Below are 23,466 nucleotides of genomic sequence, written 5' to 3'. Positions count from 1 at the left end.
TGGATGGGGGGCAGAGGCTGAGGGAGAAGCAGGCTCCCCACTGAGCAGGGAGACCAATGTGGGGCTCTTTCCCACATGAATGGAGCCGAAGGCAGATGCTTAACTGACTGAACCACCAGGTGCCCTGATTTTCTCTTATTTTTTAATTCATTTTATTTCTCTCTTCTTTAATCTTTACTATTTCCTTATTCTAGCTTTGAGTTAAGTTGTTCTTTTTGTATTCCTGTAAGATGTGAGATTGGTTTGAGACCTTTTTTTCACTTAATATAACCATTTACAGTACATTTCCCATTTTTCACTGCTTTTGTTGCATCCCATACATTTTGGTTTTGTGTTTTCATTTAAGGTATTTTCTTGTGAGTTTTTTCCTTTCCCATTGGTTGTTTAAGAATGTGTTTCTTAGGGATGCCTGGGTGTCTCAGTCTGTTAAGCAGCTGCCTTTGGCTCGGGTCATGATCCCCGGGTCCTGGGATCAAGCCCACAATGGGCTCCCTGCTGATGGGGGAGCCTGCTTCTTCCTCTCCCTCTGCTACTCTCCCTGCTTGTGCACTCTCTCTCTCTCTGTCAAATAAATAAATAAAATCTTTAAAACATTTTTAAAATGTGTTAATTTCCACATAATTTGTGAGTTTCCAGTTTTCTTTTTGTTGTTGATCTTTAGTTTCATTTGTGTTATGATCAGAAAAAATACTTTTGATTGTTTCAGTCTTCATAAGTTTATTAAGACTTGTTTTGTGGCCTAATTTATGGCCCATCTTGGAGAATATTCCATGTGGACTCAGCAAAAACGTGTGTTTTTCTGTTGTGTGGAGTAATCTGTATGTGTATTAGGTCCACTTAGTTCATAGTGCTCTTCAAGTAATCTGTTCACTTATTTTGTGTCTCATTGTTCGTTTTCTGTTACCTTCTTTGAGATATTATGTAGTATGTTACATCTGTGTATGTTGTAAACATATGGAAATACGGTGTATTATATAATGTCCTTGAACAACACAGGGATTAGCGACACTGACCCTGTGCAGTCATAAATCCATGTATAACTTTTGAGTCCCCCAAACTTAACTACTAAGAGCTTACTGTTGACTGGAAACCTTACTGATAACAGTTGGTCAACACATATTTTGTAGGTTGTATTATATATTGTATTCTTATAATAAGATAATTCAGAGAAAAGAATATTAAGAAAATTATAAGGAATAAAAGATGTATTACTGTATTTTAAAAAGTCTGCATATAAGTGGACTTTCACAGTTCAAACCTGTATTACTCAAGGTTCAATCATATTTTTAAAAACTATTGTCTTATAAACCCTGATATTTTTTAGCAAAACTAAAAAAAATTAAAATGTGTATTTATATTTATGTGTGTATTTAACATTTTTTTTAGCTCTGTGTTTCTTCCTTTGGATTTGAGTTACTATCTGTGTCAATAGCCACCCCCCCCCAACTACCACCTGGTTCAGTGATTTGCTAGGAAGGTTTATAGTACTCCGCATATAGTCCTACTCATGTCTCTTATTTGTTTCAACACAAGGATACAAAGCAAATTTTCTTTCTTTTCTTTTTTTTTTTTTTAAAGATTTTATTTATTTGACAGAGAGAGATCACAAGTTGGCAGAGAGGCAGGCAGAGAGAGAGGGGGAAGCAGGCTCCCCGCTGAGCAGAGAGCCCCATGCGGGGCTTGATCCCAGGACCCTGGGATCATGACTCGAGCCGAAGGCAGAGGCTTTAACCCACTGAGCCACCCAGGCACCCCCAAAGCAAATTTTCTAAAGGTAAGTCTCATTGGGGATAATCTCTTGGAACCAGGTGCAAGCTTTCAATAGGTCTTTTTCAGTGCAGTCACGTAAGATGTGCTTATTTCTTCAGCATCAGATTTTTGTGACTGTATATGAGCAGTGTTGACTACCGGGGAAGCTCATTATAGACTCATACCCGAAGGATTTTACTGGGGCCTTTCTACCTATCCCTACCCTGAAGGAAAACAGGTGTTTTAGCATAAGCCATGTGTTTTGTAGAGTTTAGGCACATTTAGCTATTTGTATCAGTTAAACAATAGTAGGAGCCCTCCCCAAATCCAAGTTCCCAGATGCCAGCTAAGGGTCAACCTTATATTCAGGCCTTTTTTAGTATAGCAGTCTCAAGCTTGTTAACTTTTCTCTGTATGTCATTTGATGTCATTTCCTTTTTTTCTGAGATATTGCTTAGTATTTTGTAAGGCAGGTTTGCTAGCAGCAAATTTTTAATCTATCTGGAAATTTCTTTGTCTCCAGTTTTGAAGAATAATTCTGTTGGATATAGAATTCATGACTGACAGGGTTTTTTTGTTTGTTGTTTTGGCATTTATATATTTTGTTTGTCTTCTGACCTCCATTGTTTCTGGTGAGAAGTCAGCTGTTAATCCTATTTTGTTCTTTTGTATGTATCAGTCTTTTTTTTTTTTTTTTTTTTTGTTCTTCCAACATTTACTTATTGGCTTTCAGTAGTTTGTGGTGTATGTATGTAGGTATTTATCCCACTTCAAACATTGTGAATCTGTGGCTTAATGTCTTTTATCAAACTTGGGGCATTACAGCCATTATTTCTTCAATTTTTTTTTTTAATCCTTTGTAACATTTTAGTTTACTTGACTTGCTCCACAGCATCTGATCCTGTCTTTACTTCAGACTTTTTTCTCTCTGTTTTTTAGATTGGATAATCTTATTGAATTATTTTTTTATTTTTAGATTGAATTTATTCAATAGAATTTATAGATAGAATTTATTTTTAGATTGGATAATTTTATTGAATTATCTTTATGGAGATATATATATATATATGTATATATATTTTATTTCTTTTCAGCGTAACAGTATTCATTGCATGGTTATATATTTTTAAAATTTTTTTGTTTGTTCAAATCTGTTGAGTGTGTATAATGAAGCTTTCATTTCACGTATACTTTTAAATTTTAGAATTTTTAGAATTGGTTCTTTTTTATTGCTCTTTGTTGAGATTCCCCACTTTTTGAGTTATTACCATATTTTTCTTTATTTCTTTAATATATTTATCATGACTATTGTGAATTTTTGTCTGGTATTCTAGGCTCACTCAGAGATAGTTTCTTTTTCCATCAGTCTGGGTTACACTTTACCAGTTCTTTGTAGGTCTTCAGTTTTTTGCTTATAATTGGACATTTTAGATACTTTGTTTTCTCAGGGTTATTGTTGCTGATTTTGTGTTCTAGTATTGTTTTTTAATGATGTATCTGATTTAATTTGTAAAATTAATCTTCCCTACAATGTGCAGCCACTGACTGACTTCTCTGCTTTATTTTTTCTTATTTTTGGTTTCCTGTGGGTTCCTATGGGTTGCGTCTATGTTTACCTGAAACATCTTGAGCTAGTAGGTGTCTATTCTTTGTTGATTAATCTGTGTGTTGGGAAGGGCTTGAAAAGTTTAGGACATTTTTTGTGTGTGTCAGGTCCAGCTTTTACTTCCTGCTGGGCCTTTCTGTGACTTTCTTGGGAATAGCCTTCCGTTGAGCCAGTGATGTGTGGGGGAGCTTGGCCTTCTTTGCTCTTCTCTGTGCATTTACACAGCCTCTCTGTTAGGGATGAGTGGAGAGCTTGGGTCCTTTGGGTTTTCCTCTTCATAAGGAAGAAATATTGTCTCAGATTGAACTAGGGTTATGTGGTGGGCTTTTCTGTTCCCTCTCTGGCTTTCTCATTTCCAGGATCTCCCTGGAAGATTTTGCCCAAAGCAGCTCTGCATCCTTTGGCTAGCATCACTGTCAACCTTCCAAGGAATTTGCTATTTTTACTGACAGTGCTAAACAGTGCGATGCCCTCTGCTCCATGTCAGGGCAGCCCACCCCTAACAGAGTTGCTGCTGCTTCACAGACAGCCCCATACTGTGGTTCTACTGCTTTCCAGTAAAGCTTTGGGGAGAGAATAGGAACAGTCATGAAAAGAACATCATCTGTTCCCATCGTTCTTAGCCGAAGTTCAACAGTTTTTCATGAATAAACGTTTCTTAAAATTTTATTTGCCTTTCCCAGATATTTGAAGTGGTTGTTTTGACAGTTGTATGGTGGTTTTTTGGGGGAAGATTTGCCAGCATCTTCGCTCTGCCATAGTTTTAAGTCCTTGTGTTTTAACTTTTAGTAGGGGATTTTGTTTTCTTGACTTAATGGGATAAAATTGATCAAATTGGCTATTTGTGTCATTTTCAGTCATATATTTAGAAAAAATTAACTTTTTTTCTGCAGGCAGATGTAATTGTTGATTTAATTTTGTTGCCTTCTTGCCATTTGGGAGACTGAGCTGTTTGGTTCGTGTGTGTGTGTGTGTGTGTGTGTGTGTGTGCGCGCGCGCGACCCTGAAGCGTCAGAACTTACACACGGATTTTCAGCTGTGGGGGTTGGCTCTCCTAACCCTGGTGGTGTTCAAGGATCAGCTGTACTCAAGGTTCATGCATTCCATTGGGTTGTTACGTCTTTTTAGTTGCTTAGCCTAGAACAGTCTTCTCTCCCGCTCTCATTTTTCAGTACAGTGTTATTTTATTTTTAGTAGATTAGGCCACTTCCCTTTTAGACCACCCCCACACTCTGGATTTGTCTAAATTTTAATGTTTTTGTGTATTTTTCATATTTCTTGTAAATTGGAAATTATGTTTAAAGGCTTAAGTTTAAATATATCCAGTGTGACTATTTTATGGACACTACAGTCATGAATTAATTTTAAAGGTGTTTCCATTTAAGAGCACTTATTAATTGAGGTAATTTTCCACAGGATATAGAATAGTAACAGTGTGGGAGAGAAAACAGCCTGATTTCAGGAGCTTGAAAATGGGCATCATGCATTTCTCAAGTATTATTCATTTCATATAGGAGAGAAGGAACTAGCTGAAGTTTGTTACCTTCTTTGTGTTCATGCTGTTGCTCATCTGAGTTTAATGCTAAGAGCAGTGGTGTTGAGTTTGAGACACAAGCTGCGGTTATTAGCTGTTACACTGAAGGAAAATAGCATTTTGGAAGTGGAGGAATTTGGAAGCAATAAATTACTCATCATTACTGACACAGTATCAATAGAAGAAACTGTGCTGAAAACAATACCTAATGGACTGTCAACAACCAAACAGAAAGCCTTTTTGAAAATCATTTAACATATATTAGTAATCTTTCCTGCCTTTGTAAACAGCTCTCACTATACTAAAATGATGGCTTATTTATTTACTTTTGGACTTCTTTTTGTTTAGGTAAAATTTACATAGAGTGAAACTGACAAGCGTATTTACTTATATAACCATTGTTCCAATCAAGGTTGAGAATATTTTTGTCATTCCAGAAAGTGCCCTGTGCCCACTTATAGTATGTCTGCTGCCCTTCTTTCCCCCTAGGCATTTGGTGGTTTACCTTGATCTAAGCTGTATACTGCCACAGAGTTGGTACTGATCTTGTTGTCATTGCCTAAGCTCTAGCGGGAATATACTGGTATCTTAAGCAGGAATTTTGCATAAATTATCTTAGGGAAATAATTGGGAGTTTTGTTCAGTAGTATTTTTAATGGGATTTTAAAATATTAAATAATGAAATAGCAACAAATATTTATAGTGCTAACTGAGTGCTAGGCACTCTGCCAAATGCTGTATTATCAATCTTCGCAGCAGTGAGATCCAAGGAAGTACGTACTATAATGTTTATTTTAAAGATGTAGAAACTGAAGCACAGGAGAAGTAGTTTGTCCAAGCTTATAAAGCTAGTAAATGGCAGAGCCAGTATTTGAATCTTGCATTCAGACTTGAGAGTCTGTATTCTTAGCCGCTATGTTGTATTCCTTATCAGGATATGTGGGCTAAGTAGACTTTTCTGAGCTGGCCAGGGAACGTTATCACGGTGTATAATGAATTTACTATAGAAACACAAGAATTCCAGTAAACAACTTTAAATTTCAACTGTTGAAGCAGAAGCTCTTTAAAATTTGGTGACCCCAGTTTAAAAAAAAATAGGCAATGGATTTGAATAGTTATTTCTCTAGAGACAATATACAGATGGCCAATAAATACATAAAAGGGTTCTCAACATGGTTTAGTCATTAGGGAAATGGAAATCAAAACCACAGGGTACCACTTCACACTCACTAGAATGGCTACAATCAAAAAGACAGTAGGTAACAGGTGTTGATAAGGCTGCAGAGATATTAGAGCCTTCATGAACTGCTGGTGAGAATACAAAATCCTGAAGCTACTGGCGGAAAAGTTTGATAGTTCCTCGAAAAGTTAAGCATAGAGTTATTATATGACCAGACATTTCCATTTCTTTTTTTTTCTTTTTAAATATTTTATTTATTTGAGAGATAGATAGCATGAGCGGGCTTGGGTGGCGGGTGGCGGGGGGGCGGGGAGGAGAAGCAGGCTCCCTTCCAGGACCCTGGAATCATCACCTGAGCCAAAGACAGACACTTAACTGAGCCACCCAGGTGCCACTCCATTTCTAAGTATATACCCCAAAACAATTGATAACAGGTGTTCAAAGAGAAACTTGTTCAAACAGAAATGAACTTCATAGCAATACTTAACTACCACGAGAGCTAAAAAGTGGAAACAACCCAGATGTCCCATCAGCAGATGAATGGGTAAACACAACATGCTCTGTGCATATAAGGGAATATTACTCTGTCATAAAAGGGAGACCGTACTGGTACATGGTATAAAATGGGTGAACCCTAGCACATTATGCAAAGTGAAAGAAGCTGGATGGTGTGAAGACACACAGGCAGAAGATGGCCACTTGACCTGAGTGATGCATTTATAAGCCAAGGTGTGCCGAGGTGTGCCAAGGATTGTAGGCAAAAAAAAAAAAAAAGATAAGGAGTTACTGCTAGAGCTGTCACAGCCCAGCTGACTCCTGGATTTAAATTTCTGTTTTAACGCACCCAATTTTTGGTATTTGTAATAGCTGCCCTAGGAAGCTAATAGAACATCCTAAATTGTTATGTAATCTCTGATGAGCTATTTCTGAAAACAGGATGTCATATAAAATTTAAAAGATCGGTCTTGAGTCTTTTACAGGTAATTACCAAGTACAGCTGTTACCGTAAACCCAACTAAAAATACTAGGAAGCATTTAAACATTATAGATACAATGTTCTATTAAGAACATACATGTAGCATACTTCCCTTAGTTTAATAACAATAGTGACAGTTGTATTTATCAAGTTTTTCAACTTACACAGTACATTGAATTGGACTTTGTATGGTCAGAGGACCCCCCCCAAACATTTCTCATTTTGGAATTTCTTTTTAATCAGAAAAAAGTCATATTTCTAAATTCAAATGTTTTTATCAAGAAGAGGGCAAATAAGTTGTGGTATACTCAGTCCAGGAAGTGAATGAATTACAAAAGAGTGGGGATACCACAAAATTGAAGAAAGTGATTATATCTTGGTGAGTTACAGTTGCATATAATCAGGCAAGGGCACTTGGGCTTCAAGTTATTGATAGTGAATCATTTCTGTAGCTGGATGGTGGGTTTGCCAGTGTTCATTTTGTTCTGTATACTTTTTTTTATACTTTATTTAGACGTAAAAATCAGCTTAAAATTAGCAGTCTGTGGAAACAACTGTTTGAAGTGGTGGATTATTAAGAATTTATAAATGTGGTTATCCTTATGGATATTTAAGGAATATAAAACTTAGGATATTAGTCACTGTAATAGAATTAGTAAGGATCTGTTTTAATAGCATGAAATTTTATACAAAAAGATTCATACATAATCTTGGGACCCTATTTTCTCTATTGTCATGGGTTATAAGGAAATACCTAATGGACGACTCTGGGTCTACATGTATTTAGAACCAGAAGCGCGCTGTAAGGACCGAACTGCAGCCTAGATTGTCTTTTTGGTAAAGCCAATGATGTGGGGGCCTTTAAACATGTTGGTTTCTGCTACTTACAGTCAAAGTAGTATTTACGTTTGCACACAATGTAAGTCACCAGAGGAGAGGTGAGACTGGAGACCACTTGTTTCTGTTTCATATAAAAACTTAGTTTTAGGGGCACCTGGGTGGCTCAGTGGGTTAAGCCTCTGCCTTCAGCTCAGGTCATGATCCCAGGGTCCTGGGATCGAGCCCCGCATCGGGCTCTCTGCTCAGCCGGGAGCCTGCTTCCCCTTTCTCTCTGCCTGCCTCTCTGCCTGCTTGTGATCTCTCGATATCTCTCTCTCTTTCTGTCAAATAAATAAATAAAATAAAATAATCTTTAAAAAAATTTAGTTTTATAAGCCCACATTATTCCTTTGTTTTGATATAGGTGCAAGCAGAGTAAAAATCTCAGACTTGCTTTGCTTTCTGACTCCCAAATTAGATACGTTACTTACTTTTAGAAATTAAAAGTTTATAAAATATGTAAGTATTGAAATGTTAAGAAATGAAAAATTAGTAAATGCTCAAATGTGGTTTTAAGTTAGTGATTAAATATCACTATTCAACTCTTCTACATTTATTAATTCAGTAGGCAAATGTCATTACTGATAATTACAAAACCTATTTTAAAATCTGTGTTTCTGATTGAGTTGGTTAATGTCTTTGTCACCAGCATTAAAAAATCTTTCACATAAACTGGTCAAAGATATCAAAAATCATGAAAAATAAGTATAGGGGCGCCTGGGTGGCTCAGTGGGTTAAAGCCTCTGCCTTTAGCTCCAGTCATGATCTCAGGGTCCTTGGATCAAGCCCTGCATCAGGCTTTTTGCTTGGCGGGGAGCCTGCTTCCTTCTCTCTCTCTCTGCCTGCCTCTCCGCCTACTTGTGATCTCTGTCTGTCAAATAAATAAATGAAATCTTAAAAAAAAAAAATAAGTATAAAGAAATAGTTCTAATTTGGATCTTCATGTGTATGTATTTTAGATTCTAAGCAAACTACAATCAGTTTTTGTATTTGCCTTCTTTTTGTCCCTCCTCCCTTCTATGTAGTTCAGGCTTTTCTTCGAGATTTTTACAACAGATTGTAACTAGGTATCCCTAAGTGTGTTTTTCTTCTTTTCAGTTTTTAAAAGGACCATCCAAGATAACTTGTCTAACTTTTTAAACAACATTTTGAGGTATAATTGACATGAAATAAATTGCACGTTTACAGTGTAAATTTGATTAGATGTGACTTGTATACACTCATCAAACCATCACCGCAGCTTCCCATTTTCCTCCATCTCCAGGCAGTCACTCATCCCCTTGCTTTCTCTTGCTACAGACTGGATTGCCTGTTCTAAGTTTTATGTAAGTGGAATCATTGAGTATGTATTTGTTTTTGTTCTTGCATATCTTTCATGTGGCACTAATTATAAGGAAGATTTTAACATCAGTACGGTATTATTAACTAAAGTATGGATCTCATTGACGGTTTCCTTAATTTTTCTCCTGATGTTCTCTATGTGTTCTAGACTTCTGTTCTCTATGCCACATTGCGTGTGGTTATTTTTTCTCAGTCTCTTCCATTCTGTAATATTCTTAAGTTTTTCGTTGTCCTTTATGACCTCTTGATCTCTTTGAAAAGAGTAGTGATTAGTTATTTAGTGGTATCTATCAGGTTGGGTTTATTTTCTCATGAATGGGATAAGCTTAAGTATTTTTGGAAAAAATACCAGAAAAATATGTCCTTCTTAGTGTATCGTATCACAGAGTTCATAGTGTTCATATATGTGGTTATTGCTGATATGTGACCTTGATCACGTGGTGTCTGTGAGATTTCTTCACTGTAAAGTTACTGTCTTTTGTAGTTGAAAAGTAATTTCTGGGAGATACTGTGCATATCCTGTTTTTCCCTGAAACCTGTGCTTTCTGATTTTAGCATCCATTGCTGAATCTTGTCTGCAGCTGTTACTATGTGTTGTTTACCTAAGGATAAATCTCTATGTCCTTTTAACTTACACATTTAATAATTGGAATTCTGATGTAAGGAGAAGCTCGCCCTTTACTCTGATTTACTCAGTTATTTATATCAGTATGGTTTCGTAGGTACTGATGTGAAGATGTTGGAGTTTGGGGGTGCCTGGGTGGCACAGTCCGTTAAACGTCTCCCTTCGGCTCAGGTCATGATCCCGCAGTCCTGGGATTCAGCAGGGAGTCTGCTTCCTCTTTCTCTTCTCCCCATCACGTACACATATCCGTGCTTACGCATTCACACACACACACACACACACACTCTCTCTCTCTCTCTCTCTTAGATAAATATTTTAAAAAGTTGGAGTTTGGAGTGAACAGTCAAAAAATACTTGAGGCATCTTTGGTGCAAAAAGGGTGGTTTTATTAAAGTATGGGGACAGGACCTGTTAGGCGGAAAGGGCTGCACGGGGGTCGTGAGGAGTGGTTGATTATATACTTTCAAGTTGGGAGGGGGTTAGGGAGAACAAAGTTTCTAAGGAATTTGCAAGCCAGGTTTCTAGGACCTTGAGGGGCTAGATGTTCAAAAGAGATCATTTACTACTGTCGAGTAAAACTTTAGTCATGAGACCCTTCAGATGTGTATCAGTGGGCCATCTGCCTGGAGGGTGATTACTAACCTATATTTTGGGGAGTAGAGATAAAGGAAGTTTCCAAAGGAACTTTTATATGTTAAAGGAAACATACAGGACCCTGGAGGTTGGGCTAATGTTAAGCTAAATTATTATCATTGAGGTAGTTTCCTAGAGGAAGTTCACTCTGCCTCTCTCGAGGACTTTTTGTCTTTTGCCTTTCTTCTCCACATCAATACTTGTGTGTTAAAATTCAATATGGTAATTATTTTGTTTAAATTTTTTGCCTCCTTTAAAAAACTGGTTATTTACTTACTGAGTTCTAAAAATTGTCTTTATATGGGGAGCTGGCTCTTGATTTCAGCTCAGGTCATGATGTTAGAGTCCTGGGACTGAGTCCTGAGTCGGGCTCCTTGCTCAGTGGGGTGTCTGCTTGAGGATTCTCTCTCTCCCTCTGCCCTTTTCCCAACATACACGTGTACATGCATGTGTGTATGTGTAAATAAAATCTTTGAAAAACCTTGTGTACTGGGTACTAGTCATTGATGCAGAAATGTAGTTTGCAGATATTTTTTCTAGTCTGGTGTGTTTTCTTTTTTAGCAATGTCTTTTGAAGAGAGACATTTAATTTTTGTAAGGACTTGTTAATTTAAATTTTTTTTTGAATCATAATTTTTATGTCTTATCTAAGAAATTTTTGCCTTAGCCCAAGGCCACAGATGATTTTCTATAATAACTTGTGAACTAATATATTTATATGGTGCAAAGTATGGACTAGAGCTCTTTCTCTTCATAAGCTATCTTATTGTCACAGCGCCATTTGTTGAAATGATCCTCCCTACATTGAATTGACTTTGTACCTTCCATTTGACTTCTCTGTTTCTAGATTGTTGCAGTGATTCTCTTTCATTGATCCGTTTTGATGCCAATAGTATACTGACTTGGTTACTATGACTTTATAATAGTTCTTAAGTTCAGGTAGCATAAATTCTCCAACTGTGTTCTTTTTAGAAATTGGTTTGCTGTTCTAAATTTCCCTTTGAGACTAAGGTTTCACTTCTAGATTGTTAAAATGAATTCCATGTAGTCTTTCTAAGTACATTTTTTCTCTTTATCCATTGTAAATACTGTCCAAAGTACTTTTGTTTTTGGTTTTGAAACAGAGTGTAAAAACTTTATTGATAAGGATTCAGATTCCACACTACAATGAATTCTTAAAGAACTATGCTTTGTCAAGTTCTGGTGTAGTATCAAAGAATATTTACAATTATTTAAGAAGTCTCAACTATAAATCTGTGTAAAATTGGATTTTTTTTTTTAATACTTCAGTTAAAATAACATGTCACAACAGACTCTGGAAGTAGATAGGAGAATCTAGCCATAGTCTATTATTTAGGCTTTAGAAGCATGGTAAAATAGTTCCACTGCCTATCTTTTTGATGTAGAAATAAAGTTATTAAAAACTATTATTTATGTTAACACACAAATTTTATTGCGATACAAGTGCATAACAAGATATTCTCTTTAAGATTTTTAAGTGTATAATATATCCTGAGCTATGGGTACAGTTTTGTACAGCAGATCTCTAGAACTTAACCTTGCTTAACTGAAACTTTGTCATTGATTGGCAACTCCCCATTCTCCTCTCCCCAACTCCTGGCAACTACCATTTCACTTTGACACTATGAATTTAACTATTTAGATAAGTGGAATCAGACATTCTTTCATAGTTTCAGGTGGTACCTTTAAGTTTTTAACCCATTTTGAATTGATTTTTGTGTATGGTATTAGATAAAAGTCCAGTTTTATTCTTTTGCATATGGTTGTCCAATTTTTCCAGCACCATTTATTTGTTAATGAGACTATACTTTTTCCATTGTGTATACTTAGAACCCTGTTGAAGATCAGTCAACCTGCTCTTACGGATTTATTTCTGGGCTATTCATCGGCTTGAGTCTGTCTTTATGCCATAACTATGCTGTTTGAATTACTGTGGTTTTGTAGTATATTTAGAAATCAAGAAGTGTGATGCCTCTACCTTTGTTCTTGGTCATGATTGACTTGACTGTTTGGAGTCTTTTCGGCTTCCGTATGAATTTAAGAATTTTTTTTCTACTTCTGTAAAAAGTACCATTGTGATTTTGATGGACATAGCTTTGGATTTGTAGATTGCTTTGGGTAGTATGGAGATTTTAACAATAGTAAGTCTTCCAGTTCATTAACATGGGATGTCTTCCCATTTTTAAAAATTTCTTTTATCAGTATTTTGTAGTTTTTAGTGTACAAGCCTTTCACCACTGTAGCTCTTTAATCCTAAGATTTTATTATTTTTGGTGCTATTATATTAAGATTGTTTCCTAATTTCCTTTTCAGATAGCTCATTTTTTAAAAGATTTAATTTATTTGATAGAGACACAGCGAGAGAAGGAATACAAGCAGTGGGAGTGGGAGAGGGAGAAGCAGGCTTCCCGCCAAGCAGGAAGCCCGATGCAGGGCTTGATCCCAGGACCCCGGGATCATGACCTGAGCCGAAGGCAGATGCTTAATGGCTGAGCCACCCAGGCGCCCCCAGATAGCTCATTGTTAAGTGATTAGGAATGCAGTTGATTTTTGTATGTCAATTTTGTATTCTAACACTTGACCTAATTCCTTTATTAGTTATTAGTTTCTTTTAAATGGAATCTTTAGTGTTTTCATTATATAAGATCATATTGTTTGCAAACAGGACAGTTTTATTTCTTCCTTTCTGACTTGGATGCTTTTTATTTCTTTCTCTTAACTAATTGGTCTGGCTAGGGCTTCCAGTACTATGTTGAATGGAGGTGGCGTTAGGCATCCTGGACTTGTTCCTGATCTTAGAGGAGAATCTTTCAGTTTTCCCTTTTGGGTGTGATTTAAGCTATAGGTCTTAAATGGCCTTCTTTACATTGAAGTACTTTACTTTTATTTATAGTTTAAAAGTTTTTCTTCTGAAAGGGTGTTGAATTTCATCACATACTTTTTCATCTATTGAGATGATTATGTGAATTTTATCCTTTATTCTGGTAACATGGTGTATCATATTAATTGACTTTTATATATTGACCCACACTTGCATCCCAAGAATATAAGTCAAATTTGGTTGTGGTGTTTGTTTGTTTTTTTTCATGTGCTGTTGAATTCACTTTTCTACTCATTCTTTGAGGATTTTTGCATCTGTAGTCAGAAATAGTAACCTATGATTTTCTTTTCCAGTAGTGCCTTTATCTGGCTTTGTATCTGTGTATTGCAGGCCTCATAAAATGAATTTGAAAGTGTTCCTCCTGCTTCAGTATTTTGGTAGAGTTTGAGAAGGACTGGCATTAATTCTTCATTAAATGTTTGGAAGAATTTACCAGTGAAGCCATCTGGTCCTGGGCTTTTCTTTGTTGGGAGGTTTTTGATTAACAGATTTAATCTGCATACTGGTTATGGGTCTTTTCAGATTTTCTGTTTCTCCATGATTCAGTCTTGATAGGTTCTGTATTCTAGGAATTTTCTTATTTCTTCAGTGTTGTCCAGTTTGCTGACATAGAGTTGTTTATACTTATCTTTGTGATCCTTTGTATTTTTCTGGTATCAGTTGTAATGTCTCATTTTATATTTCTTTGAATGTGTGTGTGTGGTTTTTTTTTAGTAAGTCTAGCTGGAGTTTTGTCAGTATTATCTTTTCAAAAAACTTTTTTTTTTCCTATTATTTTACTATCCTTTATTTCACTTATTTCTGATCTTATTTTTATAATTTTCTTCCTTTCTATTGATTTTGGACTTAATTTCTTCTTTTAGTTCCTTGAGGTATATAAAATTAGTTTGATTCTAGATCTTCTGTTTTAATATAGAGATTTATTGCTTTTAAACTCCCTTCTTTGTACTGCTTTTGCTGTATCCATGGTTTGGTATGTTGTATTTTAGGTTTTATTTGTTTCAAGGTACTTTCTAATTTCCTTTCTGGTTTCTTCTTTGACTCTCATTATTGTTCAAGGGTGTGTTTAATTTCCACATATTTGTGAGTTTTCTTTCTTCCTCTTTCTTTTTTTCTTTCCCTCCCTCCCTCCCATCCTTCCTTTTTTTCCTTCTTTCCTTCTTCTCTCCCTTCCTTCCTTCTTTCCTTTCTTCCCTCCCTCCCTCTTTTCTTCCCTCCCCCCCTTTTTTCCCTGTTGATTTTTAGTTCCATTCCATTGTGATCAGAAAAGATAGTTGATTTGATTTCAGTCTTAAATTTAAGACTTGTGAGCTAACACGTGATCTGTCCTGGTGAATGTTACATATACACTTAAGAAGAATGTGTGTTCTGCTGTTTGCAGAAAGTTCTGCATATACGTGTTAGCTTCATTTGATCTGTAGTGTTGTTCTAGTCTTCAGTTTCTTCGTAGATTTTGTCTCCATGTTCTATCCATTACTGGAAGTGGGTATTGAAATGCCCTACTATTGTACTGCTGTTTACTATATTCAGTTCTGCACATACTTGCTTTGTTTATTTAGATGCTCTGATGTTACACATAATATACTAGTGTGTCTATTATTTATAATTGTTAGGTCTTCCTGGTGAATTTACCTTTTTATCATATGACGTCTTTTACCTTTTTTGACACTTTTTTGACTTAAAGTCATTTTGGGTTGATCTAACCTTCTGTCTTCTCCTTTGGTTATTGTTTGCATGGAGTATCTTTTTCATCTTGTCGCTTTCAGCCTATGCAGGTTCTTAAACCTAATGTGGTTTCTGGTAAGCAAGTCTAGTGGTAATGAACTCTCTCAGCTTTTGTTTGTTTAGGAAAGACTCTCCTGCCTTCATTTTTGAGGGACACGTCACTGGATATACTCGTCTTAGTTGGCAGCTTTTTTCTTTCACCTCTTCATCCCACACCCTTCTGGCTTGTAAGGTTTCTGCTGAGAAACCCACTTCCTGTATTAAGGGGTTCCTTTGTACATGACAAGTTGCCTTTTCCTTGTGCTTTCAAAATACTCACTGCTTTTACTTTTGACAGTTTGATTCTAATTTTTCTCAGTGTGTATTTCTTTGAATTTCTCTTTTTTAGGTTTTTCTGGGCTTCTCGGATATGTATGTCCATTTCCTCCCCCAGATTTGGGAATTTTTCAGACATTATTTTTTTGAATAAGGTTTCAGGGCATTACTCTTTCTCTTTTCCTGCTGTGCATACATTGGTCTGCTTTTTGGTGTCCCATAGGTTCCTTAAGCTTTCTGTATTCTTTTTCATTTTTTTCTTACTGGTCTTGTGATTCAATGATTTCCAGTGACCTTTCTTAGAGTTTCCTGATCCTTTCGTCTGCTTGATCTAGTCTTCTGTTGAAATTCTCTATTAAATTTCTTATTAAAGTTATATTCTTCAGCTTTATGATTTGTTTGTTATTGTATATTTCCTTTCTTGTTGTTGAAATTCTCACTTTGGTCATCCATTGTTCTTTCAACTGCAGCATTTTTATGACGGTTATTTTGAATTTTCTTTCTGGTAAACCTTATAGCTGTATTTCATTTGGGTCTGTTTCTGGAGATTAATCTTCTTTCCTTTGTTTGGAACACATTGACCTATTTCTTCATCTTCCTTGACTGACTTTTGGTGTCTGTGCATTAGACAGAACAGTTACAGCCCACTCTTCATGGACTGGCCTAATATTTTAGAAGACACCTCCCCGCTCCGCTGTCAGTCTGGCCAGAGATTCTGGTGACCACTCGACCCTTCATGCTAGTCCAACACACTTCTTCTTCTTTTTTTTTTTTTTCCTGTGTCTCCCAAGTGTCTAAGGTATGCTGAATCCCCTCAATGCACTGTAACAAATGAACTAAAGCCATTCCTGAGGTGTCCTTCAGAAAACGTGGATTGTTCTATGCTCCATCCAGCTCTTTCTCTCCCTGTGGAGAAGGTGGCAGCTGTTCCCCCCCACCCCCATCCACTAGCTCTGTGCTGAGTCAGGGGAGGGGCTATGGGAACTGCTACCCAAATTCTATTTCTGCTGTCACAATCTCCCTGGTGGCTAGATTAGCCAGGTCTTATCAATGCCTCATGAAAGGCAGGAGACCCTCTTCCCTCCCTTTGGGCAACCCCCAGAAAATTGGGGCATTGGACTTGCGGGCTTTTCTCCTTCCCAAGAAGAAGCTGGAGGTGGAAGGTTTTATCCTGTGTTGGGGGTGGGGCTTCTGGCAGAAGGGTGTCCCATATCTCCCTAGCAGCTTTGGTGAGTCTGATTTTGTGTTCATCCAGCCTTCAGGTACCTTTCAGATACTAGATTCTGGATTTCTCACCAAAGGGAATTTTTCTGTGAATTGTTCCTGAATTGATGTATTTGTTGGCGGGGGAGAAGAGACCAGAACTTCCTACTCTCCCATCTTGCTGATGTCACTCCTGCCAAGATACTGATTTTTAATTGATATTTGAAGTACAAACAACTGATTTCTAGCAATTTTAATGTATTTGGGTTATTGCTAGCTTCTTAGAAACTTTTGAATTTTGCTTTTAGAGATTAAAGAAAGGTTTTAAGGGAATGACCTATGTAACACTTTACAAATGCTAATGTAAAAGAGGGTAGCATAAAAACTGTATTCTAGTTGGTAAATTTGTCTACTATAGGAATATACTTAGCAGTTCCAAACTAGTCTGTGCAAATAGTAGAGTTGAACAAAGAGCTAAATTAATTGTATGAAATGATAACAAAGAAAAGTTACACTTAAGGGACAAAGGCTAGAATAAGCCACATTGTGCTTGATTATCCTCCAGTGTTTCTCTATGTAAATATGTACATATGTATACGTGGGAAGAAATGTAGAGATATAATGTGGTCATATATGGTTTAGTATAAGTTTGTATGTTTCCTACTGTATTTGCTGAGAGGACCTAGAAGCAGTGACACCCCACTAGCAATATTCATCTTGTTTCCAGATCTTGTTTTTCATTATTTTTTAAAATAGTTTATTTATTTGACAGGGAGTGCATAAGCAGGGGGAGCGGCAGATAGTGGGAGAAGCAGGCTCCTGGCTGAGCAGGGACCCCAGTGAGAGACTCGATCCTAGGACTCTGGGGTCATGACTTGAGACAAAGGAAGCCGCTTAACCAGCTGAGCCACCCAGGTGCCTGCAGATCTTTTTAAAATACAATTCTCTAATAAAAATGAAACAGAGATCTCTGGAAAAATGGCTGCTTCTGGGACAGTGGCAGGGAAAGTACAAGATGACCCTCTGGAACTTCTTATACTACCAGAAAGTGGATGTCCAGTTGTTTCAGCACCATTTGATGAAAACACCACGTGTTCTCCATTGTATTACCTTTGCTCTTTTGTTGGAGATCACTTGACTATTTTTATGTGGGTCTATTTCTGGTGCTCTCTGTTCTGTTGATCTGTTTTCTGTTCTTTGGCCAATACCACATTGTCTTCATTACTGTGTCTTTATAGTAAGTCTTGAGGTAGCATCAAGTCCTTCAACTTAGTTCTTCTCCTTCAATATTGAGTTGGCCATTCTGGGTCTTTTGCCTCTCCATATAAACTTTAGAGTCATTCTGTTGCTATCTCTTAAATAATTTGCTGTGATTTTGATTTGGATTGTGTTGAGTCTGTAGTGCTAGTTCTAAGAACTAACATCTTGACAATATTGGATCTACCCATCCATGAACTTGGAATATCCCTCTCTTTATGTAGTTCATTTTAAATTGTTCATCAGAGTTTTGTAGTTTTCCTTATATAGATCTTTTAGATATTTAATTAGATTTATGCCTAAATATATTTGGGTTGCTAATACAAATGCTGTTGTGTTTTTAATTTCAAATTCTGCTTGTTCATTGTTGTTAAATAAACAGTTGATTTTTTTTTCTTTAAAGATTTTATTTACTTATTTGACAGAGAGATCACAATTAGGCAGAGAGGCAGGCAGAGAGAGGGGTGGGGGAAGCAGGCCCCCAGCTGAGCAGAGAGCCTGATGCAGGGCTTGATCCCAGGACCCTAAGATCATGACCCGAGCTGAAGGCAGAGGCTCAACCCACTGAGCCACCAAGGTGCCCCAACAATTGATTTTTGTATGACTATCACATCCTGTAACCTTACTAATAATTATTATCACCATGTTATTTTGTTGTTATTCCTTTGGATTTCTATGTAGGCAGTTGTGTTATATATAAACAAAGAAAGTTGTACTTCTTCCCAATCTGTTACCTTTTATTTTCTTTTCTTAGTACATTAGCAAGGACTTCCAGTGTGATTTTGAAAAGGAGTGGTGAGAGGGAATGTCTTTACCTTGTTCTTGAGTTTAGCAGAAAAGCTTCTAGTTTCCTAACAGTGAGTATAATGTTAGTTATATATTCTTTGTAGGTATTCTTTGTCAGATTGAAGAAGTTCCCCTTATTCTTAGCTTATTGAGAGTTTTGATCATGAATGGGTACTGAATTTTGTTAAGTTCTTTTTCTTTGTGTATTGGTGTGATCATGTGGTTTTTCTTCTTCAGCCTGTTGATGTGTAATGGATTACATTAATTTTTGCATTTTGATCTAGCCTTGCATACCTGGAATAATTCCACTTGGTTGTAGTATTTAATTCTTTTTAACATTGTTGCATTAGATTTGCTAATATTTTGTTGAGAATTTTTACAGCTATGTTTATGAGAGATAGTGGTCTGCTGTTTTATATTCTTGTAATGTTTTTGTCTGGTTTTAGTGTTTGACTGATGCTGACCTCAGAAAGAGTTAGGAAGTAGTCTCTCTGCTTCTGTTTTCTGGAATAGATTGTGGAGAATTTGTATAATTTCTTCCTAAATGTTTGGTAGAATTCACTAGAGAACCCATCTTGCCTGTTTGTTTTTGAAAGTTACTAGCTATCAATTTAATAACTTTAATAGATACAGTCCTTTTCAGATCATCTTTCCTTTTGGTTCTTTTTAGTTGATTTGTTTGGGCTAATTAGGGCTTGTGGCTTCTATTGTTCTCTTTTATGCACATTTAGAATTAATGAAAGATTTTCAGAGTACTCCATGATAAATTATTTTAAATTTGTTTTGTATATATTTTTGTGGGATACTAATAAAATCTCTTTCCTTCCAGCCTAGTGTGTTAATTGTAACCTACAAGGAACCTGAGAAATCATCATCTCAGTTTGGATCCTACAAACAAGCTGAATGGAGGCCAGATAGTACCATGATAGCTGTGTCAGTAAGTAGAGTTTTAAATTTTAATAGTGTTTTCTTATGAAATCATAACATTGCATCTGAATTTGATTATTTTAGATGACTTCATTTCAGTCTTTCCCACCCATTAGTATTTATCTTCTGAAATAGGAATTGCTGTAACGATTCTTCTGTTGCTATTCTTAATTGTATCTTTTTGTGATTCTTCCGTTTCTTCCCTTCCCTAAAATAGTGCCCTGTATCCTTTTCTCTTTATTCTTTTCACTTTCCTGTTTTGTCCTTGAAGTCTAATCCAAAATCATAAATTTCACCTCTATTCTCATGGCGATGCTTCCAAATTTATTTTTTAAGGCAGGCCTTAAGGATGTCTCACAAAAATGATAGTAGTTATGTTTTTTGTCACATTAAATTTTCATATCCCTTTGGATCTATTTCTGCATTTCTTCTCTGTTCCATTAATGTGCTTAGATCTGGTCAATTTTACCTTTTCCATCTGTGTTTTGTCACTGTCATTTTTTGGACTGTTATCACCTAATTTGAATAGCAGTCATATATATTAATATTTATTGAGCACCTAGTATGTAAGTACTATTATAATCACTACATGTGGATCATTGCATTTAAATTTTAAATTGACACTTGAAGTCCATACTGTTGTCTTTCATCATATATGAAGTTATATTGAAAGCTGAGGAAGTAAGTTTTATTCAAAGTTACACAGCTGGTGTGTATTGGAAAAAAGAGATTAAATTAGGTAGATTCCATTTACTGTAAAGGCATAACTTCTAGTATGCTTTGCTTTATTGTGCATTGAAGTTATTACATATTTTATAAATTGAAGGTTTGGTAATTTTGGTAATTCTCACAATATTTCAAGACTTCATTATTTTTATATTTGTTAAAGTCATTTGTGATCCGTGATCTTTGATGTTACTATTGAAATTGTTTTAGGGTGCCACAAACAGTGCCCACAAAGACACTTAACTTAATCGATGAATGTTGTGACTGTGTGTGCTGTGACTATTCTACTGTTCCACTGATCCACTGTTTCCCTGTCTTTCTCCGTGGGTCTCCCAATCTCCTAAAAAACAACTATATGGAAATCAGGTCAGTTAATAACCGCACAGTGGCCTGTAAGTGTTCAGCTGGAAGGAGAAGCTGCATGCCTCTCACTGTCAGCCACAGGCTAGACATGACTAAAGCTCCGTGAGGAAGCATGTTGAAAGCTGAGGCCTCTGATGCCGGTTAGCCGAGTTGTGAATCGAAGGAAAAGCTCACGAAGGAAATGAAAAGTGCTACCTCAGTGAACACACGGACGATAGGAAAGTGAAACAGCTTTATTGCTGATACAGAGAACGTTTAGTGGGTAAGAGGTCCGGCCAGCCACGCCATTCTCCTCAGCCAAAGCGGAAGGCCCTGACTCTCTTCAGTTCTGTGCAGCAGAGAGAGGGGAGGCAGCTGCAGGAGCGAAGCCTGACACGAGCAGAGATCCGGGCTTGAGGTTTCAGGAAGGAGGCCGCGTCCGTGGCACGACAGCGCAAGGCGAAGCAGCACGCGCGGCCGTGGGAGCTGCCGCAAGTGACCGGGAGATCCGGAAGATCCGGAAGATCCGGAAGATCCGGAAGATCCGGGAGATCGAGATCGTTCCCGAAGGCGGCTGCACTGACCAGCAGATTTTCAGGGTGGACGCGAGGGCTTCCCACGGGAAGAAGGTGCCATCGAGGACTTCCCCGGCTAGACAGGAGGAGTCCGTGCTGCCTTCGCAGCTTCCACGGACAGGCTGATCGTCTGGTCGGGGCCAGTGCGACGGGTGACTTTTAACGTGTAGCAGGTGCTGATTTATCATGTCTCCAATCCTAGGGCCCTTAGGAATTACGGCAAGTCTCCTCTGCCTGTGCTCTGTGAACGGAGCAGCAGAACCTGGAGGACAGGACATCTGTTCACAGCATGGCGTGCTGCATGTTTTAAGCCCATTGTTGAGACCCGCCTAAGGAAAAAAAGAAGAAAGATTCCTTTCACATTATCATCACTTACGGACTGTGCACCCGATCGCCCCAGAGCTCTGATGGAGTCGGACAGTGAGATTTACGTTGTTTTCATGTCTGCTAACAGCATCCGTTCTGCAGCCCATGGATCAAGGAGTCATTTCAACTGGAAATGAGTCTTTTTAATTTTTTTTAATTAATTATGTTTATTTTTTATTGGAGTATAACAGAGTGTTATACTAGTTTCAGGAGCGCAGGGGTGCAGTATAATGATTCAGCAGTGGTTACTCGGCGCCCATCGGGATAAGTGTGCGCTCGATCCCCTGGATCGCTCCGCCATCCCCCTCCCCTTCTGGCAACCACCTGTGCCTGCCCCTCTGGCAACCACCAGTTGGTTCTCTGTACCTTAAGAGTCTTTGTCTCTGTTTTTCTTTGTTTTATTTCTTACTCAAGTCTTCTTCCTTAAGGAGTACATTTCGCAGGACTCTACCTGCTGTTTGTAGTGATTCCTTGGATGGATCTGGGCAAGGTCAATTGAAAACCTTCTGGGAAAGATTCACTGTCCTAGACGCCCTGGAGAGCATTCATGATTCATGGGGAGCGATCAACATGTCAGCGTTATTAGGAATTTGGAAGAAGTAGATTCCAGTCTTCATGGATGACTTTGAGGGGTTCAGGATTTCAGAGGAAGAGGTCACTGCAGGAGTGGTGGACATAGCAAGAGAGCCAGAATCAGAAGTGGAGCCTGAGGATGGGATGGACTTGCTGTAGACTCCGGATACAGCTTGAATGGATGAAGAGTTGCTGCTGACGAATGAGCAGAGAAAGTGGTTTGTGGAGGTGGGATCTACTCCTGGTGAAGGTGCTGGGAAGACTGTTGAAATGACAACAAAGGGTTTAGAATGTTGCATCAGCTTAGTGGATAGAGCAGCAGGTGGGTTTGGGAGGTTTGTTTGACCCCACAATTGTGAAAGTTTTGTGGGTAAAAGCTATCAGACAGCATTGCAGGCTGCCCAGAAAGTTTCATGAAGGGAAGAGTCAGTCTATGCACCAAACTTCATTATTGTTTTAAGAAGTGGCCACAGCCACCCTGACCTTCAACAACCGCCACCCTGATCAGTCAGCAGCCATGACCGGCAAAAAGATCTTGAGTTGCAGAAAGCTTAGATGATAGCATTTTGTTAGCAATCAGGTATTTTTAAATTAAGGTATTACGTTGTATTTTTAAACATAATGCTCTTGCATACCGAAAAATCAACAGTATAATATAAATATAACTTGTATATGCACTGGAATACCTAATTTGTTTATTGTGAAATTCACTTTACTGACTTGTTCTGGAACTGAAGCCACAACATCTCAGAGGTATGCCTGTCTTCTTAACTTCTACATTAACTTACCTCTCTGCTTTCTGTCCTTTTTTAAGTCTATGCTATGTAGTGCTGACCAGGTTAATCATCGGAAAATGGTCCACATTATCAAAATATTGAGTAGTTCCTCAGTTCTGCAGACTTCCAGCTACCTACCAATCTACTCTCCTGCCTGTTTTTGTAAGGATAATGAATTAAAAATAGTGCAGCATATTTAAATTATTAAGAAAACGTCAAAGAGAAATATTTTTGACATCTGAAAATTATGAATTTTATTTTTTAACGTTTTTAAATTTGGAATATATTAATATACAGTGTTAATTATTTTCAGGTATAAAAAAATTATTCAGTAGTTCTGTACATTTCTCAGTGCTCATCAAGATAAGTGTACTCTTGGGGCGCCTGGTGGCTCAGTGGGTTAATAAGCCTCTGCCTTTGGCTCAGGTCATGATCCCAGGGTCCTGGGATTTAGTCCCACATTAGGCTGT

At 37.4% G+C, this 23,466-nt stretch overlaps 1 protein-coding gene across 4 annotated transcripts in view; it reads left to right on the top strand.

The window, feature by feature from the left end:
• Nucleotides 1-23,466, top strand: part of LOC111153545 (RIC1 homolog, RAB6A GEF complex partner 1) — a 160,811-nt gene that overhangs the window by 22,691 nt on the left and 114,654 nt on the right. For all 4 annotated transcript variants that reach the window (XM_022512620.1, XM_022512622.1, XM_022512621.1 and 1 more), the window contains exon 2: nt 19,541-19,648. In XM_022512620.1, coding sequence (XP_022368328.1) covers nt 19,541-19,648 — 108 coding nt within the window. The remainder of the gene's footprint in view (nt 1-19,540; nt 19,649-23,466) is intronic.

This window comes from Enhydra lutris, unplaced genomic scaffold, assembly GCF_002288905.1.
Source record: "Enhydra lutris kenyoni isolate GAN:26980312 unplaced genomic scaffold, ASM228890v2 scaffoldscaffold33, whole genome shotgun sequence".
Classification (NCBI taxonomy): Eukaryota; Metazoa; Chordata; class Mammalia; order Carnivora; family Mustelidae; genus Enhydra; species Enhydra lutris.
Note: the sequence above shows the minus strand (reverse complement) of the source record. Positions and strands in the feature narration are given on the sequence as shown.